The sequence below is a fragment of the Semicossyphus pulcher genome, unplaced genomic scaffold (assembly GCF_022749685.1).
Source record: "Semicossyphus pulcher isolate SPU_LCO1_2020_fin unplaced genomic scaffold, fSemPul1.0.p SCAF_11, whole genome shotgun sequence".
NCBI classification, from domain to species: Eukaryota; Metazoa; Chordata; class Actinopteri; order Labriformes; family Labridae; genus Semicossyphus; species Semicossyphus pulcher.
The window spans coordinates 16866743-16893382 of NW_027211615.1; the positions used below are offsets into that span (position 1 = coordinate 16866743).

At 39.8% G+C, this 26640-nt stretch overlaps 1 protein-coding gene across 3 annotated transcripts in view; it reads right to left on the reverse strand.

Moving 5' to 3' along the window:
- Positions 1-20025: 20025 nt before the first annotated feature.
- Positions 20026-26640, reverse strand: part of LOC138585421 (A-kinase anchor protein 7-like) — a 51367-nt gene continuing 44752 nt past the window's right edge. For all 3 annotated transcript variants that reach the window (XM_069657737.1, XM_069657738.1, XM_069657736.1), the window contains one exon: positions 20026-22823. In XM_069657737.1, the coding sequence (XP_069513838.1) occupies positions 22603-22823 (221 nt within the window). In that variant the 3' untranslated portion in view covers positions 20026-22602. The remainder of the gene's footprint in view (positions 22824-26640) is intronic.

Genomic DNA, 26640 nt, shown 5'->3' on the forward strand with positions numbered 1-26640 from the left:
TTGCATTGTGGGATACAGTAGGCGAGGTAGACTGGTCCGATGCATACTGGAGATTTTCTCAGAATCAGTACGACATCCGGGTATTTTTGGCATACTGCACATTTTGCTTTTGTTGAATACACTTTGGACAAATCAGTACGTACTGCTAGTATAGTACGGCATTTCGAACACAGCAGTAGTATTTCACTGCAGCGTCTCTCGCTGGGCCGTTCCTTTCAGAGGGAAGGGCGCAATGCACGCTGGGTGTTGTAGGAATATAGAATGGGCGAAACCACGAGCTGTTTGTACAACTTTCTCCTCAGCTATGGCATCAATTTCAAACATTATTGCTTCTATTGTTTACAGCTTTGACTGCTTTTTCCAGGGGCGAACTGCTCCTTTAAGAGATTTTCTGACTTTGTGAGAAAGAAATCTCAAATATTCTCTGATTATAAAGTCATAAATTAAGTGTGTTGTTTACGTCAGAACAATGACAATGTGTCTTCAAAGTCTGGATGCTTACTGTGATGTGTTTCTACTAAACACTAAGTAAGGGATGATGTACAGAGAGCGGGTCATTGTTGTGGAATGAACCCTGGAGGGGGGAGTGCTCGACACGGACGCGTCAGCGGAGAAGGAAACGGTTGTTATACAATAACAATAATTGTAATAAGACAGGGCATGCCGGCCATCACGAGATCATGAGTGTGGCGTAAACAGCTGGATATAGACACCGTCTGCTTTATTCAACTCAGAATATTATTCTCAGTGCCGTCGGCTCCTTTTTTAAAAAACAATTTACAATGGCCCTGATATCCCGTCGTACAGTTACTTGCGTGGTTTTTTAACTGTAATGGTCTGGAGTGCTCTTGGGCTGCCTGTGAGCGTGCCTATGAAAATTGTGCCTACCTACTTTTTCTATCCAATAATACATTTCTGCCTAAGCCACTGCCTTCGTAATTCTATCCATTTTCAAATCACTCCTCCCAAAATTAATTTATTTTTTAGCTCTGTTTCTTTTCCAAAAGGTCTTATCTCCTCGGCCTCTTGATTTCTCTCCTCTCCAGCTGGCCTGGTGTGAAAACCACACTGACCCTGTCAAACTCTCGTCTCTCTCTTCCTCTCGAGACTCTTGAGTTGACTCACACTCAGGCAGGTCATGACCTGGACGACCCAGTTTCTCTGACCACTGCACTGAGCCGCTGTGTCATACAAAACACAATAGGAACACAGGAGCCTGACACCAGCAGGGGGAGTTCAGCATTTACGTTTGCCTGCATTAACTGTCCTCACAGATACAGCCTTTATCATTGAGCATGAAGAGCGAGAGAGAGACTTGACACACTATCATACTTGTAGATGTTTGTTTCTGCCAAACGGATATCTTCATATTATCTACACATATCCATGAAATTTGGTGGAGAGCCCAGCTTTAAGACGAGCACACTTTCAATAGGATCTGGGATTTTTGCCATCCACAGATTGGCATAGAAGCTAATCGTGAGAGTGAACCCAAGTGACATTTGTCGGGTCAGGGATCCAAATAATAATTAAAGTGGTGCCTCCGGGTGTCACAGAAAGCTGGAGAACTGAGGCATCAATGAGGCTTTGCAGCCTTATTCTGACCTGTGTAGTAAGCATTTAAAGAGGGGGTATTATGCTGTTTCACATTTTAAGACACATATATAATGTTACAATGTTGGATGTCCATTCTAAACGTGGGTGAAGTTTTAAATCTGTAGGTAAAAGTATGTTGGAGTAATCCCCAGGATTTTCAGCTCAGTCTGCAGGCTGCTGTGAACGCCAGGTTTCAAGCAGTTTTTTCTACAGCAGGCTTCAGAGAGCCGACCAATCAGAAGAAAGTGGCCTCGTCGGGGCAGGTTTTTTTTTTAAAAGGACAGAGCTGACTGAGTCGTTTCAGGCAGAGGCACCAGTGTGAGAAAAATGAGGAGTTTTTTGTAACTATAAATGATGCTAAGCTACTCCACAGGTATCACAGGGTGAAAAATGAAGCTTGAAGTTAGCACGATACCCCCCGTCATTGTAGCAGCAAGACTTAATATTTTAATAAATGCCAGCCAATGAAGTAGAAGTTGAACACCTGATTACCCAACCAATGCTAACATGCTAATGTAACATGTTATCATTCTCACTATCTTGGTTTAGCATCAGGCCTGCTAATAAGCGCTTCACAAAAATACAACCAAAGCAGATGGTAATTTATTTGCAGTGTTAATTTCGGCGCTACATAAATTGGTATCTGCTGCTGTTGTTATTCCCCTCAGCGCACATCCTGAATAAACTCTAATGTTGGCGTCAACAAAATCAATAAGGTCAAAATTGGTAATAAATCACTCCGACTTCTCCTCTCTGAATGACGTTATATCTTCACTGGTTCAGCCGTAACTGAATTACATGAACATTATTCAAGCTGCTGCTTAAGTACATCAGAGACCTGATCGTCTCTGGTGATTTGCATCGTGATGACAGAGCACATTCGACTCTCAGTCGTCCTTGCTTGTGGCTGTAGAGGAGAAATACTGACTCCAGCGTTTCAAACATGAAGCTTGATATCTTTATTACTCTTCATTGACGTTTCTGGTATTATAGGTCAACCATGACACATCACAACTAACAGCATATACCCAGGGTGTTAATCCCATTCTTCTTTCTGTGTGTCTATGTGTGTGTGTGTATGAGTCATCAGATGATCCCTCTATAAGGCTCAGCTCAGATGTAGGTCAGCTCATGCGCTCTCGGGGCCCGTGGCTCACCCATTAAACTCTGGCCCTAAATTCATTGTGGCACCACGTGGGCCCGTGGCTGCGGGATGTGCGCAGGATGCACAAAGTTTCATATCGCAGCATGCTCGAGTGAAGATGTCATCACACGTGTGTGTGTGTTTCTGTTTCAGATCTGCTGGCGTTGCGTAGGAAGCCCGAGTTTATATATAGCCTGGCTGTATTTAAGGCGTATGAGATGTAGACTGTGGACTGGTGTTCAGCTTGAATGTGTCATCTTGTATCGACTGAGGCGCACGTAATCTTTTTTCCATTTCTATAAATTCCTCATCTTCATTGTTGCTCGGGTTTCAGTCTTAAAGCTGCTCCTATTCTCATTGTTGTTGTTTTTCCACTTTTGTATTCAGAAAAGAAAAACATACAATCCAATGAAGCACACAAATTCATTCATATATACTGCTAACATTACAGCAAACATTTAGGGGTTCAACAAGCTCGATCTGTTCCAGTTTTCATTCGGAAAAATAATTAAGAATATTGTCAAAGGAGGTTGAAAATACAGGGTTAAGCTAAACATGCAGGATTGTAAGAAGAGACATATGACACAACTAAGCAATTAGCATTTTTAGCAACTGAAGTAATGTGGCTCTATGGCGAAGTCGATGGATGGTCCACGCATCGGCAGTAAAAAGAATTGCAATAAAATTGGAAGCTTAATCCAAAGAACTGGACTTGGTCGAAGTTCTCAAAGAAATTTTCCCTCTCATCCGAAGGGTTCCAATAATCATGACCTGGATGAGAACCTTCACAGACAATTGCTTTGAACATTTTGTACTAACATGCCCCCCTGAGGATCGTTCTTCTAGTAATGATGATCCCCTGACTTTTTGTGCCACCATGTTGACATATTTGGTACAGAAGTAAATGTCCCAACAGCTACTGGATTGCCAGTTTGCACGATCGTCATCACATCATAACGTCATTTCAGTTTGACCTAAACATTGGTTTAGGCCCAAATACCTGCAAAACATTCCCATTAGCCTTAACTAATTAGCATGTCATCCACCCTGGACCAGGGGTCTCCAACCCTGCTCCTGGAGATCTACCTTCCTCCATTTTTATCAATCCCCTGAGACGCTTCAGTTGGTTGATAACGAGCAGATCATTCAAATCAGGTGTGTTAGAGTGCGGAGAAACCTCAAACATGCAGGACGGAAGCTCTCCAGGAGCAGAGACACATAGAGACAGACAAGCATACACGCTCACACTCGCACCTACAGGCAACTTTAGAGTCACCAATGAACGAGCATGTAATTGTGAGGCTACAGCGCTAACCACTGCACCACCGTGCAGCCCTTAGCATGCCATGCTAACCCAAAGTGGTCTAAAGTGGTATATTACAGAACTTTTGTGTAGTCCCTACTCCAGTCTGAAGGTGAGTCTTCGATTTAAACTCCAACTGTGGTTTTATCACTCAGCTATTGGTCACAAATCTCATCCATAACTTTCCCAAGAAGATTATCAACATTATTCATCTTTCAGCAGCTCTAAGAACACATTGTTCTCTGTTAAAAAAAACAACTCCATTACACACTTAACTTGTTGGTTTTATGCTGAAGTTTCATTTTCCCCCCAAAGATTTCCCAGCATGAAGAGACAGCATCTTCTCTTTGTTTATTTTTCTCTCTCAAACTCACACAGCATTGTAAACTCAATACCCCAGTCACAAACAGTATGCACACTCAAGCATTTCCTCCGTCCTTCCTTCACATTAAATTATTGCTAAATGGGAAGCTCTGACCGCAACACACACACACACACACACACACACACACAGACTATGTTTTCTTAGCCAGGGTTACCTTAGTAACCGGGTGCATCTTGGGGAGGGGGGAAGTGAGTTTGTCTGCCTCTTGGACTCAAAGTATATGTGTGTGTGTGTGTGTGTGTCTGTGTTTCTGAGATGATCTTTTAACCCTTAACGAGGAGCAGAGACGGAAGGAAAAGACTGGAGGGTGATGAGAGAAGAACAGGTGAGAGGAGGAGTGATAGATGGAAAAAGTGACAGATGAAGGTGTTGTTCTTGGTGTTGATTTTGTCCTTCCTGACACACGTTTGAAATAACAAGTGTTTCATGTTGAAGCTGTTGAAGTTCATCTGAAAATCTTGCAGACAGGTGTGTGTGTGTGTGTGTGTGTGTGTTTGGAGAATGCAGTATGGAGTATAATTATGCCAGAGAGGAAGCAATTACTGGCATAATTATTGTGAACTGCACAGTAATCAGGATTAATGTGGAGGACAGAGACAGATGGACAAGGACAAAGAGAGCAGCAGGTTGTTTTATTGAGTTTCACTGCACTCAAATTACAAATACACACACAATATCCTTTAAAAGACAATGTGACAGATAGTGTCGGATAAAAAATGCATTTATAAAGCTTAAAGCGCAAATTACAGACAATAATGCTCCAGTGGCAAAAATAACTGCTACTCCTTAAAGGAAGTGCACGTCCACAGACATCAATACATATTAAAACAAAGAAGACAAATGACACCGTTCCTTTTTTTTCTTGTTTTTTGCATTAAGCGCCTGGAAACTTTGTATTAAATCCCATATGACATTAAACATTCATGGCTAAATAGGAAAACAATCATTTAGAAAAAGCAGTTAAAACCTTTGCTTCATGAGGCCTGTGTGAGTGTGGCTTGATCAGATTCAATTAACAGCCAGCAACCACAAAAGAAGTCAACACATTTTGGTTTAAATGTTACTCAAACCTAAAAGGTACCCTCACTGACATCCCCATTTTCAAACAGAGCCCCGCTCACCTGGAACGAGTTAATAAAACCTCTGAAAGAAATGCCAAAACTGTGTAAATAAAATCAGTTTTAGATATTAAAAAAATAATTTCTTATGTAAGATCTTAAAGATAAAATGTCAAAATGCGATAATAAAGTCTGTGAGGGGTTGGGAAGAAACACTAAAAGAATGACTGTCTACTGGGGGAGTGTGATGGGAGGTAAAAACACGACCCAGAAGAAGAACTGTTTGCTTAGTCTGCAGGCGTTTACTCGTCGACATTGGGTCTTGCAGGTTAAGCTGATACTGACTGTTTGTCTTTTGTCTGTCTGACAAAAAAAGTGTATCAACATCTTCTGGTTGAAACTAACTGTTGAAAAGAGGCCTAAAGGCCAGTTCATGCAAAAATGAGCTCAGAAGTATGACATCATGTCATTTTTACGTCGTATGCAAACCCGACTAAAATTGAAAAAGTGTCCGTTGCATGAAAACTGAAAGTAAAGGCTGACTTTTTGTAGTTTTTTTTTTTTTTTTAACAACAACTGAATTTATTAAGTAAATATACCCTAACAATAAATATACCCTAAACAGTGCATGTACCCTAAAATACACCAAATATGCCCTGAACAAACTGAATATACCCTAAACACAGTTAATAAAGCCTAAAATACTTTAATTATACGCTAAAACACATTGAATATACCCTACCATAGTAAATACAGTATATCCTAAAACATGGTAAATATACCCAAAAAACATTAAATAAACCAACTAAATATACCCTACCACAGTTAATATATCCCACAACATAGATATACCCTAAAACACAGTATATATACCTTAAAACACATTAGATATACCCTAAAACACAGTATATATACCTTAAAACACATTAGATATACCCTAAAACACAGTATATATACCTTAAAACACATGAAATATACCCTAAAACACAGTTAATATACCTTAAAACACATTAAATATACCCTAAAACACAGTTAATATACCTTAAAACACATGAAATATACCCTAAAACACAGTTAATATACCTTAAAACACATTAAATATACCCTAAACAGCAGTAAATATACCCTAAAACACAGTTAATATACCCTCAAACACATTAAATATACACTAAAACACATTAAATATACCATAAAACACAATAAATATACTCTAAAAAGCAGTAAATATACCCTAAAACACAGTTAATAAACCTTAAAACACATTAAATATACCCAAAAACACAGTTAATATACCCTCAAACACATTAAATATACACTAAAACACATGAAATATACCATAAAACACATTAAATAAACCCTAAAACACAGTCACTATACCCTAAATCACATTAAACATACCCTAACACATTATAACATATGCGTTCTGTTTGTGCTAAATGTGACCATCATCTCGAGTCAAAGAAAATGATCCTTTTCATGCAAATGCATTCTGCAGCTGCTTTCTAGTTTAAACAGTCTGTTGCTCTGCTGATCGCTGATTGAAGCAGCGTCTCAGGCTGATTAGAGCTGCTGTTTCTCAAAACCTCAACTCATTAAACACTGAATAACTTTGTGCAGTTATCGGAGAACTGAAGCTGCTGAAAAAAATTTAAATTAATTTTTCAGATTACAAATCTGAGGCATGAATGCTGCAGAATGGAGATCGAGGAACAAAAGAAAAGCTGCATTTTTCCCCCCTAGACTGAAGCAATGAGCTGAGTACTTATCATCACATTTCACATTTCCATCTGGACGCGCACGCTCACACTCCAAAGAGACGATTCCAAAAGTGAATTAAATTTGTGCTTAGTCACATAGGTAAGTGCTGGTGACTAAATCCAGTGACTGTAAACCATTTTAAATTCACTTTGAAGGAGTCCCACCTGCTTATCAGCATGTGTAAATGTGTGTGTGTCTGCATGTATGTGTGTTTGGCCAGATGGTGCTCTGTAATGTGACGATGAAGGGAGCGGACATCATCCTCACCTTCACCGCTGAGGATAAAGGCAGCGAATAAAAATGTTGTCCTCCTCTGTCATCTTCTGTTGCTCGGTGACTTTTAAGGTTGACAGCCACCCAAGGACACATTTAACATATTGAACTATGGAAATTAGCAACATTTCTCTGCAGAATTCATTATGATGCAGGATTTTAGTGCGTTACATCTGTAGAAATAATGGATCAGGCAGTGTAGGGTATCACAGATTAAAAAACAAGCAAACATCTAAGAGCAGAAAAGGGCTGTGTGAGTCATGTGAATTATTTTGCTCATTTCAATGAGGTAAGAGCATCTTTGATGAACGATATGTTCAAAATCCTGAGATGTTTTGGTGCACTGACGCCGACAGAATGGATGTTGTTTAGTTTCACTGCTTACAAGTCGGGCCATTTTGGTTTCAAGAGCGTTGACGAAACATCAGGATGGTTTATTGCGTTGTTATTCTTTTAAAACTCTGTGTGTACTTTGGTTTCTGGTCTCTTTTTTTGGCTGAATAATGGTGTCTTCTGAGCTTGTTTTCAGGGTGGGCATATTATTTATCCATGACACAATAACCAAATATAATCTTCCCTTTATTTAGAGCCTCGTCTTCAAAACAATTGCAACATGTCTCAAAGCCTGATCGTCGTGTGTTTGTCGGTTCAGAAGAGGTTTGAATCTGTCGGAGCCTCAGTGTGTCTGGCAGCCTGGACGATATATTGTAAACACTTCTTTCTGCCCGTTTGTGGCTTTGGACACTTTTCTTCCACAGAGTCAACAGTGAGACAGCAGCTGACACTGTTGACTCACACACATCAGCTGAGACGTTATGTGTGTGTGGGTGGCAATGTTTGGGTACATTTACAAGTGTGTGTCTCGCTAATGGGGACAAAATCTTTGTGCAGCTTTGATCAATCTGTAAGTTCTGGTGGCAGTGTTTCTTTTTTGATTGAGGCAAAGCGGAGCATGGACAGATTATTTGTTCACATCTAATATTCTAGCTCTTAACAGGATCAAACAAAATCAAAAATATCATTTTGTCTTAACTGAACGACGGCACAGATTTGTGTTTAAACTCGTTTTTGCAGCTCACGCACGTGTCACGCTGAGTCACCCGCGGACATGCCCGGTCAACAACACACACACAGGATGTCCACAGAGCAATTTGCTGGTGTCACTTCCTTGCAGCGTTAATTGCAACGAGTTATAAACAGAGAGTCAGAATAAATCTCAATTTGAGGCCGGCAGATACACAATCTCTGACAGAGGACATGACACGAAGGCGAACCATCAATAAATCCTCTGCTTCCTCTTTTATATATCACCATGTTACTTTTCTTAATGATAGTGGGTTAGGGTTAGGGTTGGGGGGGTGGGAGGAGGGGGTAGGGTTCAGGGTTCAGGGCTAGAGTCGTGCACATCTCATACAACACGGCAAAAAGTGCAAAACATTGTAACTTCCCTCCTTCTATCCATCCTTTTGATTGTTTTGTCAGTCTTACACTTTGTTAGGTTTATTAAATGTGATTCATTAGGTCATTAATGAATCGTGTTCAATCATATTTGAATATTTAAGTTTTCCATAAGCACCTGAACATACCCACAAGACATGCATTCAAAATATAGGTAGTTGTATGTTCGCTTAGATGGTCATATTTTTCCTCACAATTTAAACTAATTACTCAACATAAACTTTACTGAGTAAAAACCCAGATTGTAAACACAAAATTACATGTATTAGTTTTATTTGTACACAGATGTCAGCAGTTACGTTTATGTTGTCGTCTAACCTGAGCCTGTTTTCATTCATCCTTTAAGAGCACTTACATGAAGAAGGTAGGTTGACTCTGAGACTAAGGCTTATGTTACTAAGCTTTTTCTTCTGCTCTCAAAACACACAAACAATTACTCTATCTTAATTTATAATCCATAAAATGGATTGATTCGCCCTGTGGTTACTGTTGGTAACAGCAGCACGAGTGTTTAACAAACAGGTCGCAGATTTATGCTCCAAATGACACATACACACAGCCACGGCGTCCTCCATTCTGTTATGGTTATTGGTCTGAAAACACCCAATGTCATCTGAAAAGATGGCTCATTTTTGATGCCCTTGGTCACAGTGACAGAAAATCTGGGGAGAGGCAGATAAGAAATGACACGTGGCAAAGGTTGGATGTGAACTGGGGGCGACATGGTTTGTGGTCTGCCTCTAGACAGGAGCCACCAGCAGCACGGTATAGTGCGATCATGATCAACTGTCATCTTCTGTATTACTTGACATATGTACATGCACCATGGCTGTTGAAATAAAATGAAGGCCATAAATGAAATATATTTCAGGACTGTCGATTTAAATGAGTTGGGAAAGCTTATCAGTGCAATCTGTCAAAATGAGTCAGTAGTTTGATTATGAACAGACCGTGGGCTCCATCCTGCTGTTTAATATCCTGCTGAATAAAGAAAAGAAGAAAATCTATTGTTACCACAGAACCAAAGCGCACAAATCCACATCTATTCATCCACAGTAAACAAAGAACAACCACACACTTCTTGGCTCACACAAACAACAAGTCACTCAATGGATTAAACCCGTACAAACCTTCAAAGAATTTCCCCAGATGGATAAAAACCTCCAGTGTTAAACAGCCACCATTGGGAGCATCCGTAAGTCCTCTGGAACAGGTTAAAACAACAGCCAGCAGCAAAATAACAGACCGAAACACTAATGTCTGACCTCGCTCACCCTGCTCACTCAATTATTCAAAGTGTCTCCTTTAAAAACAGCCTTTTCCCTCTGCTGGGTAAAAATGTTATTCATTAAAACAAGAGCACAAAACATTAGTTGAATCATGAATCACAAACTACAAATCAGCTTCGTGTTTTAGAACCATGCTGATGAGAGAAGACGTAATATGTTTTTTGAGTTATTCGAAAAGTGTTTTCACAGTTTGTCAAGGCAATTTCTGCGCAGCATGTACAGCTGCCGGCTGATTATTCCACTATGAAACACCCTAGTAACACTTGTCATAAGCTAACAGGAAACTACAATGTGCTGCAAATGTCAGCTGTAATTAAAGTATTAAAAGTCAAAGTGCACATTACACAGCAGAATTACTTAAAGTAGTGTTACTGTAGCCTACAGAATTGGATTTTTTTAGCAGTAGCCTATGTTGTAGCCTAGCTTGTAAATGTGGAGCTAATTTTAACATCATTATAAACTGTTTGGTATTTATCTTAACCCAATATTTAATTTAGTTTAAGGAAAAACACTTTATTACTGAGAGTTAAGTGAATAAATTGGTAACACTGTCAAGTTTTTAAGCTAAGTCTGTAGCTAGAGAGAGCTGCTGGTTAGCTTCTTTAGCTTAAAGATTGGTAGCAGGGCTAAACGACTAGCATGGCTTTTTCACAATAAAATCTGCATACTATGAGCTACAGCAGCAATTTCTGTTTGTTTAAGGGTTAAATAAACAAAATAAAACATTAATATAAAACATAATAATCAGTAACAAAAATAACCGGTCGAGTTAAACTATTAAATGCTTCACCTAGCTTCCACTGTAATGCTAATGCAAGGTAGTGATCTACAAAGTGGTAACTATAGATGTATGTAATAATCCATGATAAATGCATAACTGTGCCATATTTGCCTCTATATGTAGTAAAATTTAAACACATAGTAGGATAAAGTAAACCTTAGGGACTTAATTGTATCACGTGAGTGTTTGTTTACTGTACATTTCTGACTAAGTTTAGTCAGTGTCAAAGTATGATTTAGCCTATTAGCACATTAGCCTAGTTGGTTTTTTCAGTAGGCTATTCACTCTGAAAGCATTTACATTAGTGTTAAAAACACCTTAAATAAACAATCCTGAGTTGAGACTCATTACTGTGATAAACACATTTAAGAACCGTACATAACTCCAAAGATTACAGTATCTCTCTTTTTCTAATTACGGAATTGTATTAGCCGGGTAGCTAAACACATGTTTCTTCAGCTGACAATAATGTGGGCGGCTGCTGGCGACAAAAGAGAGAGCTGTAATTTGTACTTCTGTCGCTCAATGACAGAGAGAGCATCACTCGTCTTAATAGACTCTATGTATCTGTATGTGGTTGAGCGGCGGGGGGGGCTAGCTTGTTCATATTCCAGGCATGCTTGAGTCCCCCTGCAGCCGAGGATCCTCACAGCAATGACTCTCTCTCTCTCTCTCTGCCTGCCCTTTGATTTCTTCAAATTATTATCATGATAATTGCCGGCTTTCAGCCCACAGCCTTATGAGATGCTTTCTATTTTCTCACTGTATTGTTATTACAGTATGTGTGTCTTTTTGTGTGTGTGTGTTTTGTGCAAATTTGGCACCTACAGGAGGAAACAGTGAGATCCATGAGGTAAAAAGTAAGCTGGCCAGACAAACACAGTGTTCAGTAAGGCAGATGGTACTATGAGCTGAGACTAAAATAGAAAGAGAAAAGAGGGTAAAAAGAGGAGGATATTTTGTCTTTCAGAGCAAAAGCAGAGAACAACCCTGTGGGCTTCAGAGAGCACATGCACGCACACACCAGTGTGCACAACACATCAGAGGGAAAGGGTCATGTACAGACACTGGCCAACTTTTGTTAGTCTCAAGTGTTTCCCTTTTATTCTGAAAGACCCAAAAAGTTTAAAATAATCCCACTAGTTGTCTGAATTAGGAAGCTATAATCATGACCTATTTACTTTCCTTCAAACAAGCTGTGTGTTTGCCTCTCTGGCTGTTTTTAATTTCATTTTATTTGTACTGGCTTATCCTGTAGCTACAAAATATAACATAAATAACTATGAAACTGCTGTGATAAAGGCAGTTTTGTTAAGTAAGGGCTCCCTTCTATGGGTCACAGCTCCAAATCCTGGGTCCTACACTTCCCATGATGCAACTCATTAGCTTCTTGCTGCTCGGTTAATTGAGATAACCCTGATGACATCTTATAGGATATTTTTTTACAGGCATGGAAAAGATCCCGACAGAGCTACAGATGACTCTATACACTATATTTCATGTGATCACCTTGAATTGTAAGATTCCTACAAACTAAGCACTGTGAACCAGTTTAGGATCTTATGATGCAACAGTCAACAGATGGTGAAATAGAAAGTAAACACCTGAAATATTCTGCTTTAATAAATACTCTTTCTGTCACTCTACCATGGGGCTTTATTAATATTCAGCACAAGTAATATCAACCATTTCCATTCGTGATGAGGAACAGCAGGTATGAAGGGCTAAAAGCTCCCATAAGAGGCTCTAATTGATGTTTTGTGTGGCGGTGAATTTTTATTTCTCTGAAAAGAGTCCCTGCAGTGCCACCAATAAAACTGACAACCAAGGGTGTGATTACAAAAAAGCATTATGTGATGAAACCATAACACACAAATGGATTTATCAGCATAAAAATACATTTTTATTTGGGATGTCTCCTCTATGTTTCTTTAAGTCGGAGATGTTAACACTACAGCAAACCTTCCACCATTTCTGGTTTGTGATGTTATGTTGTTGTTAAAATGTTAGCACCCTCCTCTATCTTATTATCCTACTAGGTTATTGATTATGGTCAGACAGGTTTAGGATATTGTGCAAAACGTTGAGGAAAAACCAGGCTGGCTTCAAGAATCTAATGGATCTCATGTAGACCTCAAGAATGAAACTCCTCAATCTATGTCAGTTTTTAATTTTGGAAAGGGCATTTGGCACCTTGGAAACTGATTGCATCATCAAAAGCACCACGGGAAGCCTTGTTGACTCCTCCCTGAAGGATGTTCTTCAAAGCCCCTTCAGTTCCTGATTGGCGTGCAACAGGGATGTCTACTCTTCCCCTTTTTCTTCTGCCTCTGCATAGAATGGACCATGAACCAAGTACCTAATATCAGCAGAAGTGGCAAATAGAAGAGCCTGCAAACATCTGGAGGATCTACATTATGCTGATGATATGGCGCTATTTAAAAACTAGAAAGAACTTCTGCTACTCAAGGTCAACACATCAAAAGCCAAGATCCAAATATATAACCAACTCAAGGAGGTTGACAGCTTTATATACTTCTGGATGGAAAACGGATGGAAGATGTCAACTAAGACAACTAACTACATCTGGGTAACTGAAAACCTGACAATTTATACCTTAAATTACCGCCAACATACACCACAAACTACAGAAATGTATCAACCGCTGCCTCAGACGTCCTGGAAATCCAGGCCAGACACCAACACTAACCTGTGGTAGCGCACCAAGCTAGATCCCATAAAACCTCAAATCAGGAGAAAGAAGTGCAGATGGTTAGGCCACACACTCAAACAAAATCAATAACCAAACGTAGTGAACATGGAACCAACAAATAAAGAGAAACAAAACCCAGACCCCCTGGAGAAGAAGAACAGAACAGGACATTAAGGATGAGGCGCTGTCATGGCAGAAACTAGATCAAACACAACAAGAGGGGAAAAGGTGGACGGTTTTTATTGATGGCTTTTGTTCCTTGGTGAATATAAAGGCCTTAGTTTCCATTAGTCTATTACTGACAAGATGAGACACATTGACTGGTCTTCTCCAGGTAATGATCACCAATCTATAATCTACTGTTTGTTAGCTCAAGGTCCATCAGGCCTCGATTTTGTTAACAGTGATATGCTGTCCGAGCAAGCAGCATCCAAGGAGGCAGAAAAATGAGGCGAAGGCTGGTGTACATTTTTACTCACAGAAGGTGGTGTACCAGTTTTTGGGGTGGATGAAATGCTAGTAATTATTTTACCTATAAGTTAGCACTAATTAGCAGGTATATGCATCTGTGCACACTATACCTGACTTGTAAGCTTGTTCAGTGTTTCTCATGCATAGGAGTCAAGACTGTTGTTGGCTTTTCCCTCCAGAGAAGACAAGTCGTTATTAAAAGACCAGTAATTTTAAATTACCCGATTTGTTTTGTTCACCCACCAATTGCTTCCATCCCAAAATGTGTGCAACCAAGCCTCCTGTTCTCTACATTCCACACTTTTATAGTCCAAACAAATCTGGTCAGCTAACACCACTAATAGAATCTAATTATGTGAGGAAACGCTGTCCAACTTTCCAGTTAGCTGCCTAATGAACTAGACATTTGTGTAGACTCAATAGCTTTGATAATTTGCCGTTTTCCAACTCTCACTAGAGTCTCTAGATAGACCCTCTGTCTAAATATGAGCTGTGTTTCAATTCAGGGGCTGCATCCTTCAAAGGACGCAGGCTATGAAGGATGCGTCATTCGTAGCATGCATAGGCCGCTTTGGTCGAACTGAAATGAGTCAGTCTTGTCTATGGAGGATTTCCTGTCAGCTGTTCCCACCCTGACCCTTACATCACAAAGCGCCCCTCCTGACACCTAGCAACAGCGAGCTTGCTGGATAACTAGCTAATATAACTAACGTCACGTAACTTAACTGAAAGGTAATTATAAGTTTCAAGGCCCCTTTCGTTTTTCTCGCATGAATCTTGGGATTACTTGGGCCTCGAAGGATGAACCCGATGGATCCTTCATGGCCGGGGAAATGGAGGACACATTTGGCTGCGTCTGAAGGAGCCTTCGTAATGGGACCGCCTTCAACGCGCCGCTGCGACGCAATCGGCCTTGAAGGACATCCTTTAAAGAATCCAGCCCCTGAATTGGGACACAGCTATGGTCAGTTCCGGGGTTAAAAAAAGACAACATGGCAGCCTGCACATTTCCAAACTTGAGGCTTTAAAGCATGAGTTAAAGTGAACGTAAGTTTGTTCCCATGTGGACAAAGCAGTACGTCTAATTTCTTTGCTGATCTTGACTAGTATATGCTTAAGTAGTTAACAAAGGTACTTCCTGTTTGCAAGCTGTGAATTGCATCGTCTTATACCGACCTGGTAGCAGCAGCAAGAGGCATTTTAAAAAACTATCTAGAAATAATCAATCTTCTTCCTGGTGATCTTGTTTGTTTTTGCAGGAAATATAGAGGCAGCAGTTACAACTTAAGTCTGATAAACTGATAGAAACTTCTCCCAGTAGCTTTAACACAGCAGTCAACAAACTGTTTCATCCACTTCTCATTTACTGTCTATGTGCCTGACAGACTAAAGATAACTGGTGAAAAAAAAACCTCCCTAGCAGATGTGATTAATATACATCTGCACTCAGATTTACATATTTCTGCTGGGTGATGCCAGAAAGTACGAGTGCCAGAAACCGGGCGTTCCCAAATGTGGTGCAATCTCAACATGACCTTTGCTGACCTTTGTAATCTAATACCTGCAAACAGAGATGTGACTCACAGAGCGCTGTAAATGGGCGACGGCTGGAGAGCAAATTCCAAGAAGACAAGCATCAAGATAATTTCAGTCACGTTGGACAGGTGATTGGAAAGGTGCCCTCAGTCCATCCTCAGCCTGGCCTTTCGTTTAATCACGGTGCCTCTGACAATCACAGTTATCAAATGCTAATTGTCTGCAAGTTCCCGTGAATCACTCTCAGTCTGCATCCACCACTGCACTATATCACACACAGGTCGGCCGAGGACTACATCACAGTATCAGCCTTACTCTACGTGAACAACAGATTCTCACATTATGAGAGAAGCTGTGAAACAAAAGAGCTGGAAGGGATTCACGTTGGTAACACCCCAATGACCTGTTTCACACGTATTTTGTTCCAATTATTTAAAGGGGATCTTGATAATTGCAAGAAAAGATATAAACAGAAACTCTGTGCTGTTCACTTTAATCTTTTAGTGGTTTGTTTACTCACCATGAGGCCATAATTTCAGCCTCAGTCCTGCTAGTGCAACAGGTATAAAGAGGCCACCTTCATCCCTTCTGCTTCAGACCTCCTAAATGTCAGCAGCCGGAACAGGAAGCCCATTATTGTTTGTCAAATGTCTCATTATGCTGGACGTCGATGAAATTGGCTGCTGTTATGCTGCCTGCCTTCAAACTCTGCATCAATTCTGTCAACCTGTTTGTTGTGTGTCTCAGATGAGAGACAGCACATGGATCCAAAAAAACCCCCTAACTCATTCTCAGGTATCACTTACAATCCGCCTCTCTGCCCCCTGCTGGCCATTAGGAGTCATGACATGGCCTGCAGAGGACACACTGCACCAGTAGTATTAACTCACATCCCCTCAGAAGTGATGCCTCCTGTGTGTGTAGCTTCAAATTACTCTGTCCTTGATTTAGAATTCAAAGAAGCCAATTACCCGCAGGGAAAACACAGTTGACAAGTCCTTCACATCTTTTTTTTGTCATACAGCGTAATTAAAGGACGTGCTGTGCACACACACAAACACACACGCACGCACAACATTCGACAACAGGAGACTGAGAGTAAGATGTCAATCAAGGACCGTCAATAGGGCTTATCAAGCAAAGTGAAATCACCTGTGTGTAAAAGGACTTACTTTTAACCGAAGACAACAGCGCAGTTCAGCTACAGCTGTTCTGCACTAACGATAAGACTGCTATCATTGTTGAGCACCTTAAAGCAAGCTAAGCTAACGTTAGCGGCAGCAGCTCAGCTCTCAGTCCCTCCAGACATCCTGTGTCTGCTGAAGACCTTTGGGCCAACATGAAACTTTATTTTGAATTTTAACCAGTAACCGGAAAAAAACAAAAATACAGCCTCAGAAAGTGTGATGGGACAACACTGATGCTAACATTTTGCTAACGTTGACTGAGGTTACACTCTTTGAAGTCTTAATATTAAAACACATCCACAGCCTTAAAATGTGCGATGGGACAACACTGATGCTAACATTTTGCTAGCTATCACTAACGTTACACTCCTCGCTAGCACTTCACTGATGTTGTCTGTTTTCACCAACTGAAAAATTACCTGAAATATTAAGATGAAAACACAACAAACAGCCTTAAAATGTGTGATCGGAGGGTTGCTGGTTTACCTTTTCGCACTGAGCGCAGGTTCGACTCCTGGTCTGCTAACATTTTGCTAGCTATCACTAACGTTACAATCTTTGCTAGCACTTCACTGTTTGTTTTCATCAACTGATAAATAACCTGAAATCTTAAGGTTAAAACACATCCACAGCCTTAAAATGTGTGATAGGAAACAATGAAGCTAAGCTTTTGCTAGCTATCACTAACGTTACAATCTTAACTAGCACTTCACTTCTGTTTGTTTTCATCAACTTATAAATAACTTGAAATCAGTCCTTCTTTGCTGATCTAAAACAGGGGGGCTAAATAATTATGGTATCTGATTGGTGCCTTGATTGGTGTACTCGCACATACCCGATTCTGCATTTTTCTGAGCTCCTCTTTTCAACAGCACTAGCTTAATTCTCCAGTCTACTCAGTCATTCCACTCTTCCAATTTGCCTCTGTTGATTTTAAGGTAATGTCAATTCAACCTAATGACTTCCTGCAAATATTTAACCCAAAAGGGTATATGTGGATAGAGGCTTGAGTTTGCATAACCAATTAAACATAAAAGATTAAGACAAGGCTGATCTGTGTAAAGGCCGGGTTCTGTCTTAGATTGGGGAAAGTAATTGTTGAGAAGTTATGTTTTTTTAATACAGTAGTGGGAGAGAGATGTTCAGTACAGTCTGTACGTGTCCCCATGGTCCTGAGAGGAGGTCTAATCAGGCTTAATAAGTGAAAGCACCTGTGTGGGCGGACTGAGTGGGTGAAGAGTCTTTATCTATTGGTAAACACAGGTTTTATATGAGCAAAGGACGAAGCATTTCACTCTAAAATAAAGCTTGCACCATTTGGCATTATTACAAAGATGCTGAGAATGTAATAAAAATGTAAATGCTACTTTGAATAAATGTTGTTTTTCATTCTTGGAAATGATTAAATTCAATGATGATATTAACTGGATGCTTTTTATTTGAGGAGGATTTTTCATTTTAAATACAGAATGTACACTCTCTAAAATTGGCATTAAAGTTAGGGCTGTAAATCACAAGTTTCTACGGAAGCCCTAAGCAGACATCAATCCATACAATTTATTTACTCAGTTTTCCGGTGATGATGAGTAATTCATGGTTTTTTTCTTGTGCTCTTGTGATCACCGTAACGTCAGATGATTATAACTTGTATCCCCAGAGTTGCAAAAGCACAAAACAAACAGGCTCAACTTACCTCATTTGGTTAATTGGTTTATTTTGTAGATCGCCAGAAAATTACCTGTTATCTCGAGAAAACAAGAGTTGTTATCTTGAGATAATGAGATAAATTGATGCTTTATAGTGGGAAGACCAGCTTTGTTATCTCGGGATAATGAGATAAACAAGTCGAAATTTCAAGAAAATAACCGGAATTACTCGCTACTACCAGAAAACGGAATAAATAAATCATATGGATGCATGTCCGCTTAGGGCTTCCGTAAGTTTCATCAAAATAAGTTATTATATTGAATCTATCTTTCTTCATTATTTGCAGATATCACAAGGTCTGCCAGAATTATGATTTGATTTAATTCAATGTTTAGAAGATAAAACAACACAGAAAAAATATATACATCTCACCTATATATAACATAAAGGATGATTAACGTTCTCTTTTTTTAACGATTAATCGAGACGTTGCACATTTGTTATATATATATAGATCCTGATCGATGAACCATTACATCCCAAATTAAAGCAAAATGTGTTCTTTGGATGATTTTACCTTGTGCTATTTCCACCAAGCCCTGTGATTGACAGGCAATCAGGAAAGGCCAGCCCCCACGGGACCCCGAACAGTATAAGCGGTAGAACTAAGGGCTGGGTTTAAAAAAATTGATTTTTATGATTCTAATCGATTCTCATTTTAATGACCCAGTATCGATTAAAAAAATCCCGAGATTGATCTTTGAAAATATGTGTAAAAACCTTTCTGAGCGCTCCTGAATGCAACACGACTCAGCGCATCCCCCCGAAACACGGCAGTGAGGGAGACATGCCCGCACTTGTTTACTGCACCTACTACGGAGATGGAGACTACTTTTTATTGCATGTGCGCCCTTGAGTATGTAACTTAGTTTTGCACTGATGTTTATGTTCCTCTCTGTAAACGTCGGCTTTGGCTGTTGTTATACAGTATGCCTTTCCCCATAACTATTTTGTTTTGTTTCTTCGCGCTATGAGATCTGGTGGCCAAATCTCATGCAATTGGAACCCCAGTTTGTTTAATCAAAACCATGAGCCAGATGTTCAGAAACTGGAGAAAAAGTTAATAAGCGGTATAATTCATAAAATTGTTATTATTGTGTTGCTGCTGTGTGTTGGTCCAAAAGTACATGATGTAACTTGTTTTGTCAAAATAACACTTCTTACACAGCCTAATATACACATGGTGTGCTAAAACACCTATAGGGGCAACACAGTCTTTTTGCAACATATGGAGACCTTGACTTTATTTCTGCCCTTATGTAAACATACTGAACGTACAGTACACACAATCTGTAACCATGTGGACAGACAGGTGCACCGGGACTGAAATCAGAGGCGAAAAAGGATATTGGTTTTGAATCTCATATCCTGTTTTATTGTTCAAATATGGCAGAACAGTATATACAACACGGTACAAACAAAACACCCGCGCAGCACACACACACAGACAAATGGTAAGACAAATATGTAGAGACGTTTACAGGCGCACACACTCACACACACACACACACATACACAGCTCCGAGTTGCCATGATTGATAGAGACAAGAATTTCTCTGGGGAACCAGTGATCAAACATCCAACTGTCTCACACAGACACACACAGACACACACACACACGCTCAGAGACAAACGAACAGACTAACCACGCAGGCCAACAGGACAACTTGTGTATTAAAGGGGGTTTTAAGGAGATTAAGGATCCGGTGACAATAAAAGATCAAAACCAAAACGTTCAAAGAATCCACCTTAAGACAGAATTCACCTTCATTATTGACGTTTCAAAGAGCGCGCTGTGACAGGACTTAAGTGGACTTCACAGAGACGAGAGTACACCTGTTCACACGAGCAGGAAACAAACCTCGTGTGGCTGAACGTTGGGAAAGAAAAAACATGAATTGTGTTTTAGAGTGGACGATTTTCACATTTAACTGAAAAACTGTTTTTTTTAGCTACAGGTTGACATTTTAGAGACTTTGGCAAATCTCACAGTAAAATACGTGTCGTCACCTTAAGTACACAGAAAACAAAACATCAATTTGTATTAGTGACTTAAGGCCACTTTGAAGAGAGGTTGTTTGATTTGACAGCATGTGTTTATTAATCTGCTATTTAAAAAGTGAAACCAAAGACAATAAAAAACTGATTCATAGAAATGTTGTGCTTCTTCTTTCAACTCTGCGAGCAAACCGAGAGCTCTTTTCTCATTTCAAAATAAAATCTCTTCATCTTCTAAGCAAATCGTTAGTTAAGCAAAATAATAGTTAAGAAGGATAGAACAACTTAAACAATCATCTTTATCATAACAGTTTCATCATAATCATCTTGCTGCGAGATGAAAACCTCAAGTCAAGTTTTTAAGTCATTCAGACAGTCTTCCTACATCTCACATCGGCTCCATGGTGTGTTTCTGAGGAGGTTCGTGAGCTGTGGGTCAATGGCAGAGCAGGAAAGGCCAATTTCATTTTCAAGTTTAAACAAAAGAAAATATTAACGAAATGGATGGAAGACAGTGAAAATAAGAGCCGGAGGCTTTTCAGCTGACAGCAGGAATCGTTTGAGTTAACCTCTCTGACATCAGAATTCATGCGCTTTACTACAAAATAAAAGCTCCTCAGATCAGCATTTATGCTTCCAATAAATCACTGAGCCTCAGACGAGCAGCCGGGCTCCAGTCCAGACTCTTAACCCCAATAATTTATGAATGGATTTAAAAGACAAACAGAGTAAATTATGGCTGCTGCTGCTGCTGCTTCGAATTCATTTCACAGGAAAAAAACAGATGATACACTGAGCAAAAAAGAAACATTAATACGATGAGGCAGGAAGCTGAGTAGTGAAATTAACGCCTGTGTCTAAAATAAAAGCTTGTTTTTGGCATTAATGGAGTAAAAATGCATTCTTGGCAACTTTTAGTGTATTGTAGCAGTGTTGTTTAATTTTAAGCATCACTAATGACTAGTCCTGACTTCTTTTGTGCTGTTGATGTAGATTATTTAACGTGATAGCAGCCTGTTCTCATAGTGTTCGTGGACCCAACTGAAACGTCTAGATTGGGTTTTCACGTCGATAATGTCAGAGCTTATAAATCTTAACTTCATGATTGTCTCAGTGCTGCCTCTACAGGACACACTTCATTAATACAACTATAATGTTTAACACTTCAAGTATAGCTGTGAGCGGATCGTTTTCTATCTTTAGCTTAGAATGAAGACAAAAATGCAGTTTGGTACGCAGACAGGTGTTATGTAATACGTTAAATGCTGGAGATTTAAAGATGACACCTTTCCTGAAATTGAAAAGAAAGTGCAGCAAAAAAACAAAAAACGTTGCACCAGAGACCGAGTCAACATCCTGTAGTTCAAACCTAATCAAGAATAATCCAGTCACATCTCAGCTTCCGTCAGTCAAAGCTCTCTTCATATATCCTCCACAAGATGAGCGGGTGAGTAATCCTTTGTCAGTGAAGACAGATTCATCCAGAGAAATGAACCAACCTGTCTACAAAACGTGAGTTATCTTATTCTGAAAGGGCAGTTTGTGAGCGACAGGTCAAAGGGAACCTATGTGTGTCACTAGAGGAGTGCTTATCATATTATTGTTGGACCTACAGCTGAGTCAAAGATGGCGGGATGTTGTCAGATGTAGGACACCAGAGTTAGTGAGTTAGCTAACAGGCTGAGCTAGCTAGCCTGTTGGGTCAGGCACCCAGCACTGAACTCAAGCTACATTTAGCTAGCTGTTTCAAGCTAGTTCAGTTGGGCAGGAAGCTAGCATGACTGGCTAGTCGTTCTGGTTGGCTGGTCAACAGACTGGGCTGACTGGTTGGCTGGTTCAGGCGTTGTACTCAGGGCTTACTGACTCTTCTCCCGGTCCGCCAGGCCTGGCTGATGTTTTCCGAGCGGCTGGTTTTTCCAAGTCTCTGTTCCTCCGTCCGATGATGTCACTTCCTGTTGTCTGTGGTGGAGTTAGCTGTAGTGTCCGTCTTTGTCGCAGTTTCCTCAGTGTTTCCAGAGGGCTGCACCGCCGTGGCGTTAGGCCCGCCCCCATTTTGGAGTGTTTCCTGTTTGTATTGTTGCAGGGCACGATTGACAGCATCCTCGACCAGTCGCCTGCTGACCCTCAGTAGCTCCGCCTCGTCTGGCTCAGACCGGCGACGCCCACCTGGGTAAAACAAGCACAACAAAGAATATTATTGACATCAGATTCATTCACAACATTATTAGCTACTAAGAAACACTTATGGGAGCACGAACATGCTACTTTATGGAGGGAGATTTCTTACTACACTGAGTGAGTTTTTTCTTTGCTTTAAAGGACAACAGTGTCTCTTTAAATCTCTTTTAGTTTTGTGAAAAATTAAACAAATTATTGTTTAAATTACTGAGGTCTTTTGATCATACTAGCTGCCGCATAAAACCTCTGAACAACTCGGCGTTGTTCTTCAGAGATTCTTTTTGACCACTTTGAGGCGGGACAACCAGCTACAAACAAAACACAGCCATATTATCACCCTCTAAAACTGAACATGGAGCAACATTAGCATTATTCCACAGTTGTTTTTCTGGCCATCTAATTTCTATAAATGCAGAATCTGCTGGCTTGTGACACAATTTTTGGTGCCTTGTTTCAGGGGGCATTGGCTGTATACAGGAAAACAGTCTGTGTGCAGAGCAAAAGGTGTGGACTGCAATCTGCCATTATGCTATCCCAGCTCACATCAGCGGTCATCTGAGGACGACTGAGATATAATCAATACCGACCGACTGAAAGTCGCTTTGGACAAAAGCGTCTGCTAAATAAAACTGTAACATTGTACCATTTTAAATTTGAGGCACCCACATGTGTCTACTTGACAAATGGCCTTAAGTGTACTGATGTGCAGACTGAGGAGCTGTGTAAACCAGCCTCAAGAGGATGAGGAAAAAGTGCATTATCGCTATCGTGGGACCCGTATCAAGTATCGTATCATGCTGCAATTCCAACCTATACTGTAAACAATGCAGCACACAAGGAAGTCTTGACTGGAAGCTTTCAATCTTTTCTAGTTCTGTGTTTGGTCTCCACCAACTCATGAGGGGAGTATTTGGCTCTTCAGCTGCTAAATGCCCCAGAAGTCAGAGTGTCTGCCTCTTAAAACTAGAGAGTTGGTGTAGACAGCAGCAGAAAACTAAGCTTCAGGGTGAGGTGAGATTCTACCAAAGACAGTTAAATTGTCGGCTGCAAAACATAAACAAAAAGCAGGAGACGCTCTGTATATGATAAGTCAAAGTGACACTTTCCACACACTAACCACTGCACTGTATAAAGTCACTTTTACATGGTTAATGTGATTTTTGCAGCTTTAAGCTTTGAGTAGAGGATTCGTACTCTGAGCCTAAGAAGGTGGTGTTCGTCTTTTCATCTGACAAAGCAGCTGATTTAATTAACTCATTCCAGTGCGTTCGAATTGAAAACAGAAAACAACAATTCATCTGACAATAATAAAAGAGTTTACAATCAGATATCATACAAGGACAACAATAGACTGAACGTGGCGACAGTAGATAAGATGTGACAGAGTTGATAATCGTCTCTCAGCTCTTCTATACATGCGGTTTGATTATAATCTACCTTCTGTAGTGATTGAAAAATGGCAGACAAAGAGAGTGAGAGATAAGACAGACAGACATAAAGCCAGCTATAAAAAAAAGGTGCAATGGGCAGAAAGTCAATCATTCATGTAAGAAGACAGTTAGGCAGACAGGCTGGGAGATGGGCAGAGCCATTCAGAGGGAGAGCTCAACACAATCAGTGAACCAGTCACACGCACGCACGCACACACACTGATTACTGCAGTGGTTCAAAAACATTTGATTACCAAGGCCAAGAGTGAAATCCCAAAGTGAATCTTCTATATCACAACCTCCCAGTGGGCCCATAGGTTTGTTTATATTTGAGAGCAGAGTGCTGATCTATTATTCATTTAGAGAGAGACAGTGCTGGCAGAAGGAGAGAGAGGATGATAAAGGTTTTCGAGGTAAAATTTCTCTCGAGTTTTTAGCCCTAGCTGCACGATGGAAGAATGTTTGTGAAAGATTTTTTACTATATTTTCACTCATTGACACATTCAACATGAATCCATTTGAAAGCACAATAAAGTAGAGTCCTGCTAGATATGATCTGAATCGGTCTCTGCAGGGTTCTCAGTCCATGACGACTTGCTACCCAAGTGTCAGATACTGATGTATTTTTGGCACATTTTATATACCCCCTCTTATCCTCCAGGTGTTCCGGTGGGTTGAGAGTGTCTTTATAGGCCACTGAAATAAAAGCTGCATCCATCAGAGCACAGCTTGCACTGTTGACACATGCATCATGTATCCATGGATTTGTGTTATTTATTCCAAATATTCAGCCTGCTGCAAACAGCCTGACAAACAGAACAAGGATTTGTCAGAGCAGCCGGCATATGCACCCTCTTCACTCTTCCAATTATTGTTTCCATTTGCTCACATCTGCTTCTCTCTCTTAGTTTTTTGCCAAATTGATTCAAAATAAACATGTTGTTGTGTTATTCTACATCTAAGTCATGGTTTATTGAGTTGTGCTTTCTGAGAAGCCCAGCTGACGATGTACTGAGATGCTATTTGATTACCTGCAGCCCGCCTGTCAGTTTGAGTGACTCACACCTCTGACCGCTCTCATGAGGTATTTTTACCCTCGGGACTGCAGCTCAATATATTCCACATCTACTTTTTTATGACGATATTATGTGGAACTACTGGGATGAACATTGCTACATCAGCTGAGTGAGCTGAAAGTGGCGCTTGCAGCAGTATCAGATCATTTCAGTCATAAAAATTAAAACATTGAAGCCACAGCCTTTTATTTGACACCTGGTATTAATAAGTGTGTCTGATTCTACTGCACTGTTGTCCAATGTTAATACAGATTAGATAGATGTAATACTGGACAATAATCTATGACAGAGTATTATGGCCACATTAAAGGAAAAACAAATATAAGATTACGGGAATAAAGTCGTAATATTACAAGAAAAAAGTCGTAAGAGAATAAAGTCGTAATATCACAAGAAAAAAGTCGTAAGAGAATAAAGTCGTAATATCACAAGAACAAAGTCGTAAGAGAATAAAGTCGTAAGATTACAAGAACAAAGTCGTAAAAGAATAAAGTCGTAAGATTACAAGAACAAAGTCGTAAGAGAATAAAGTCGTAAGATTACAAGAACAAAGTCGTAAAAGAATAAAGTCGTAAGATTACAAGAACAAAGTCGTAAGATTACAAGAAAAAAGTCGTAAGGGAATAAAGTCGTAAGATTACAAGAACAAAGTCGTAAGAGAATAAAGTCGTAAGATTACAAGAACAAAGTCATGAGAGAATAAAGTCGTAAGATTACAAGAACAAAGTCATGAGAGAATAAAGTCGTTACATTACAAGAACAAAGTCGTAAGAGAATAAAGTCGTAAGATTACAAGAAAAAAGTCGTAAGAGAATAAAGTCGTAAGATTACAAGAACAAAGTCATGAGAGAATAAAGTCGTTACATTAGAAGAACAAAGTCGTAAGAGAATAAAGTCGTAAGATTACAAGAAAAAAGTCGTAAGAGAATAAAGTCGTAAGATTACAAGAACAAAGTCATGAGAGAATAAAGTCGTTACATTAGAAGAACAAAGTCGTAAGAGAATAATGTCGTAAGATTACAAGAAAAAAGTCGTAAGAGAATAAAGTCGTAAGATTACAAGAACAAAGTCATGAGAGAATAAAGTCGTTACATTAGAAGAACAAAGTCGTAAGGGAATAATGTCGTAAGATTACAAGAACAAAGTCGTAAGGGAATAATGTCGTAAGATTACAAGAACAAAGTCGTAAGAGAATAAAGTCATAAGATTACAAGAACAAAGTCGTAAGAGAATAAAGTCGTAAGATTACAAGAAAAAAAGTCGTAAGAGAATAAAGTCGTAAGATTACAAGAACAAAGT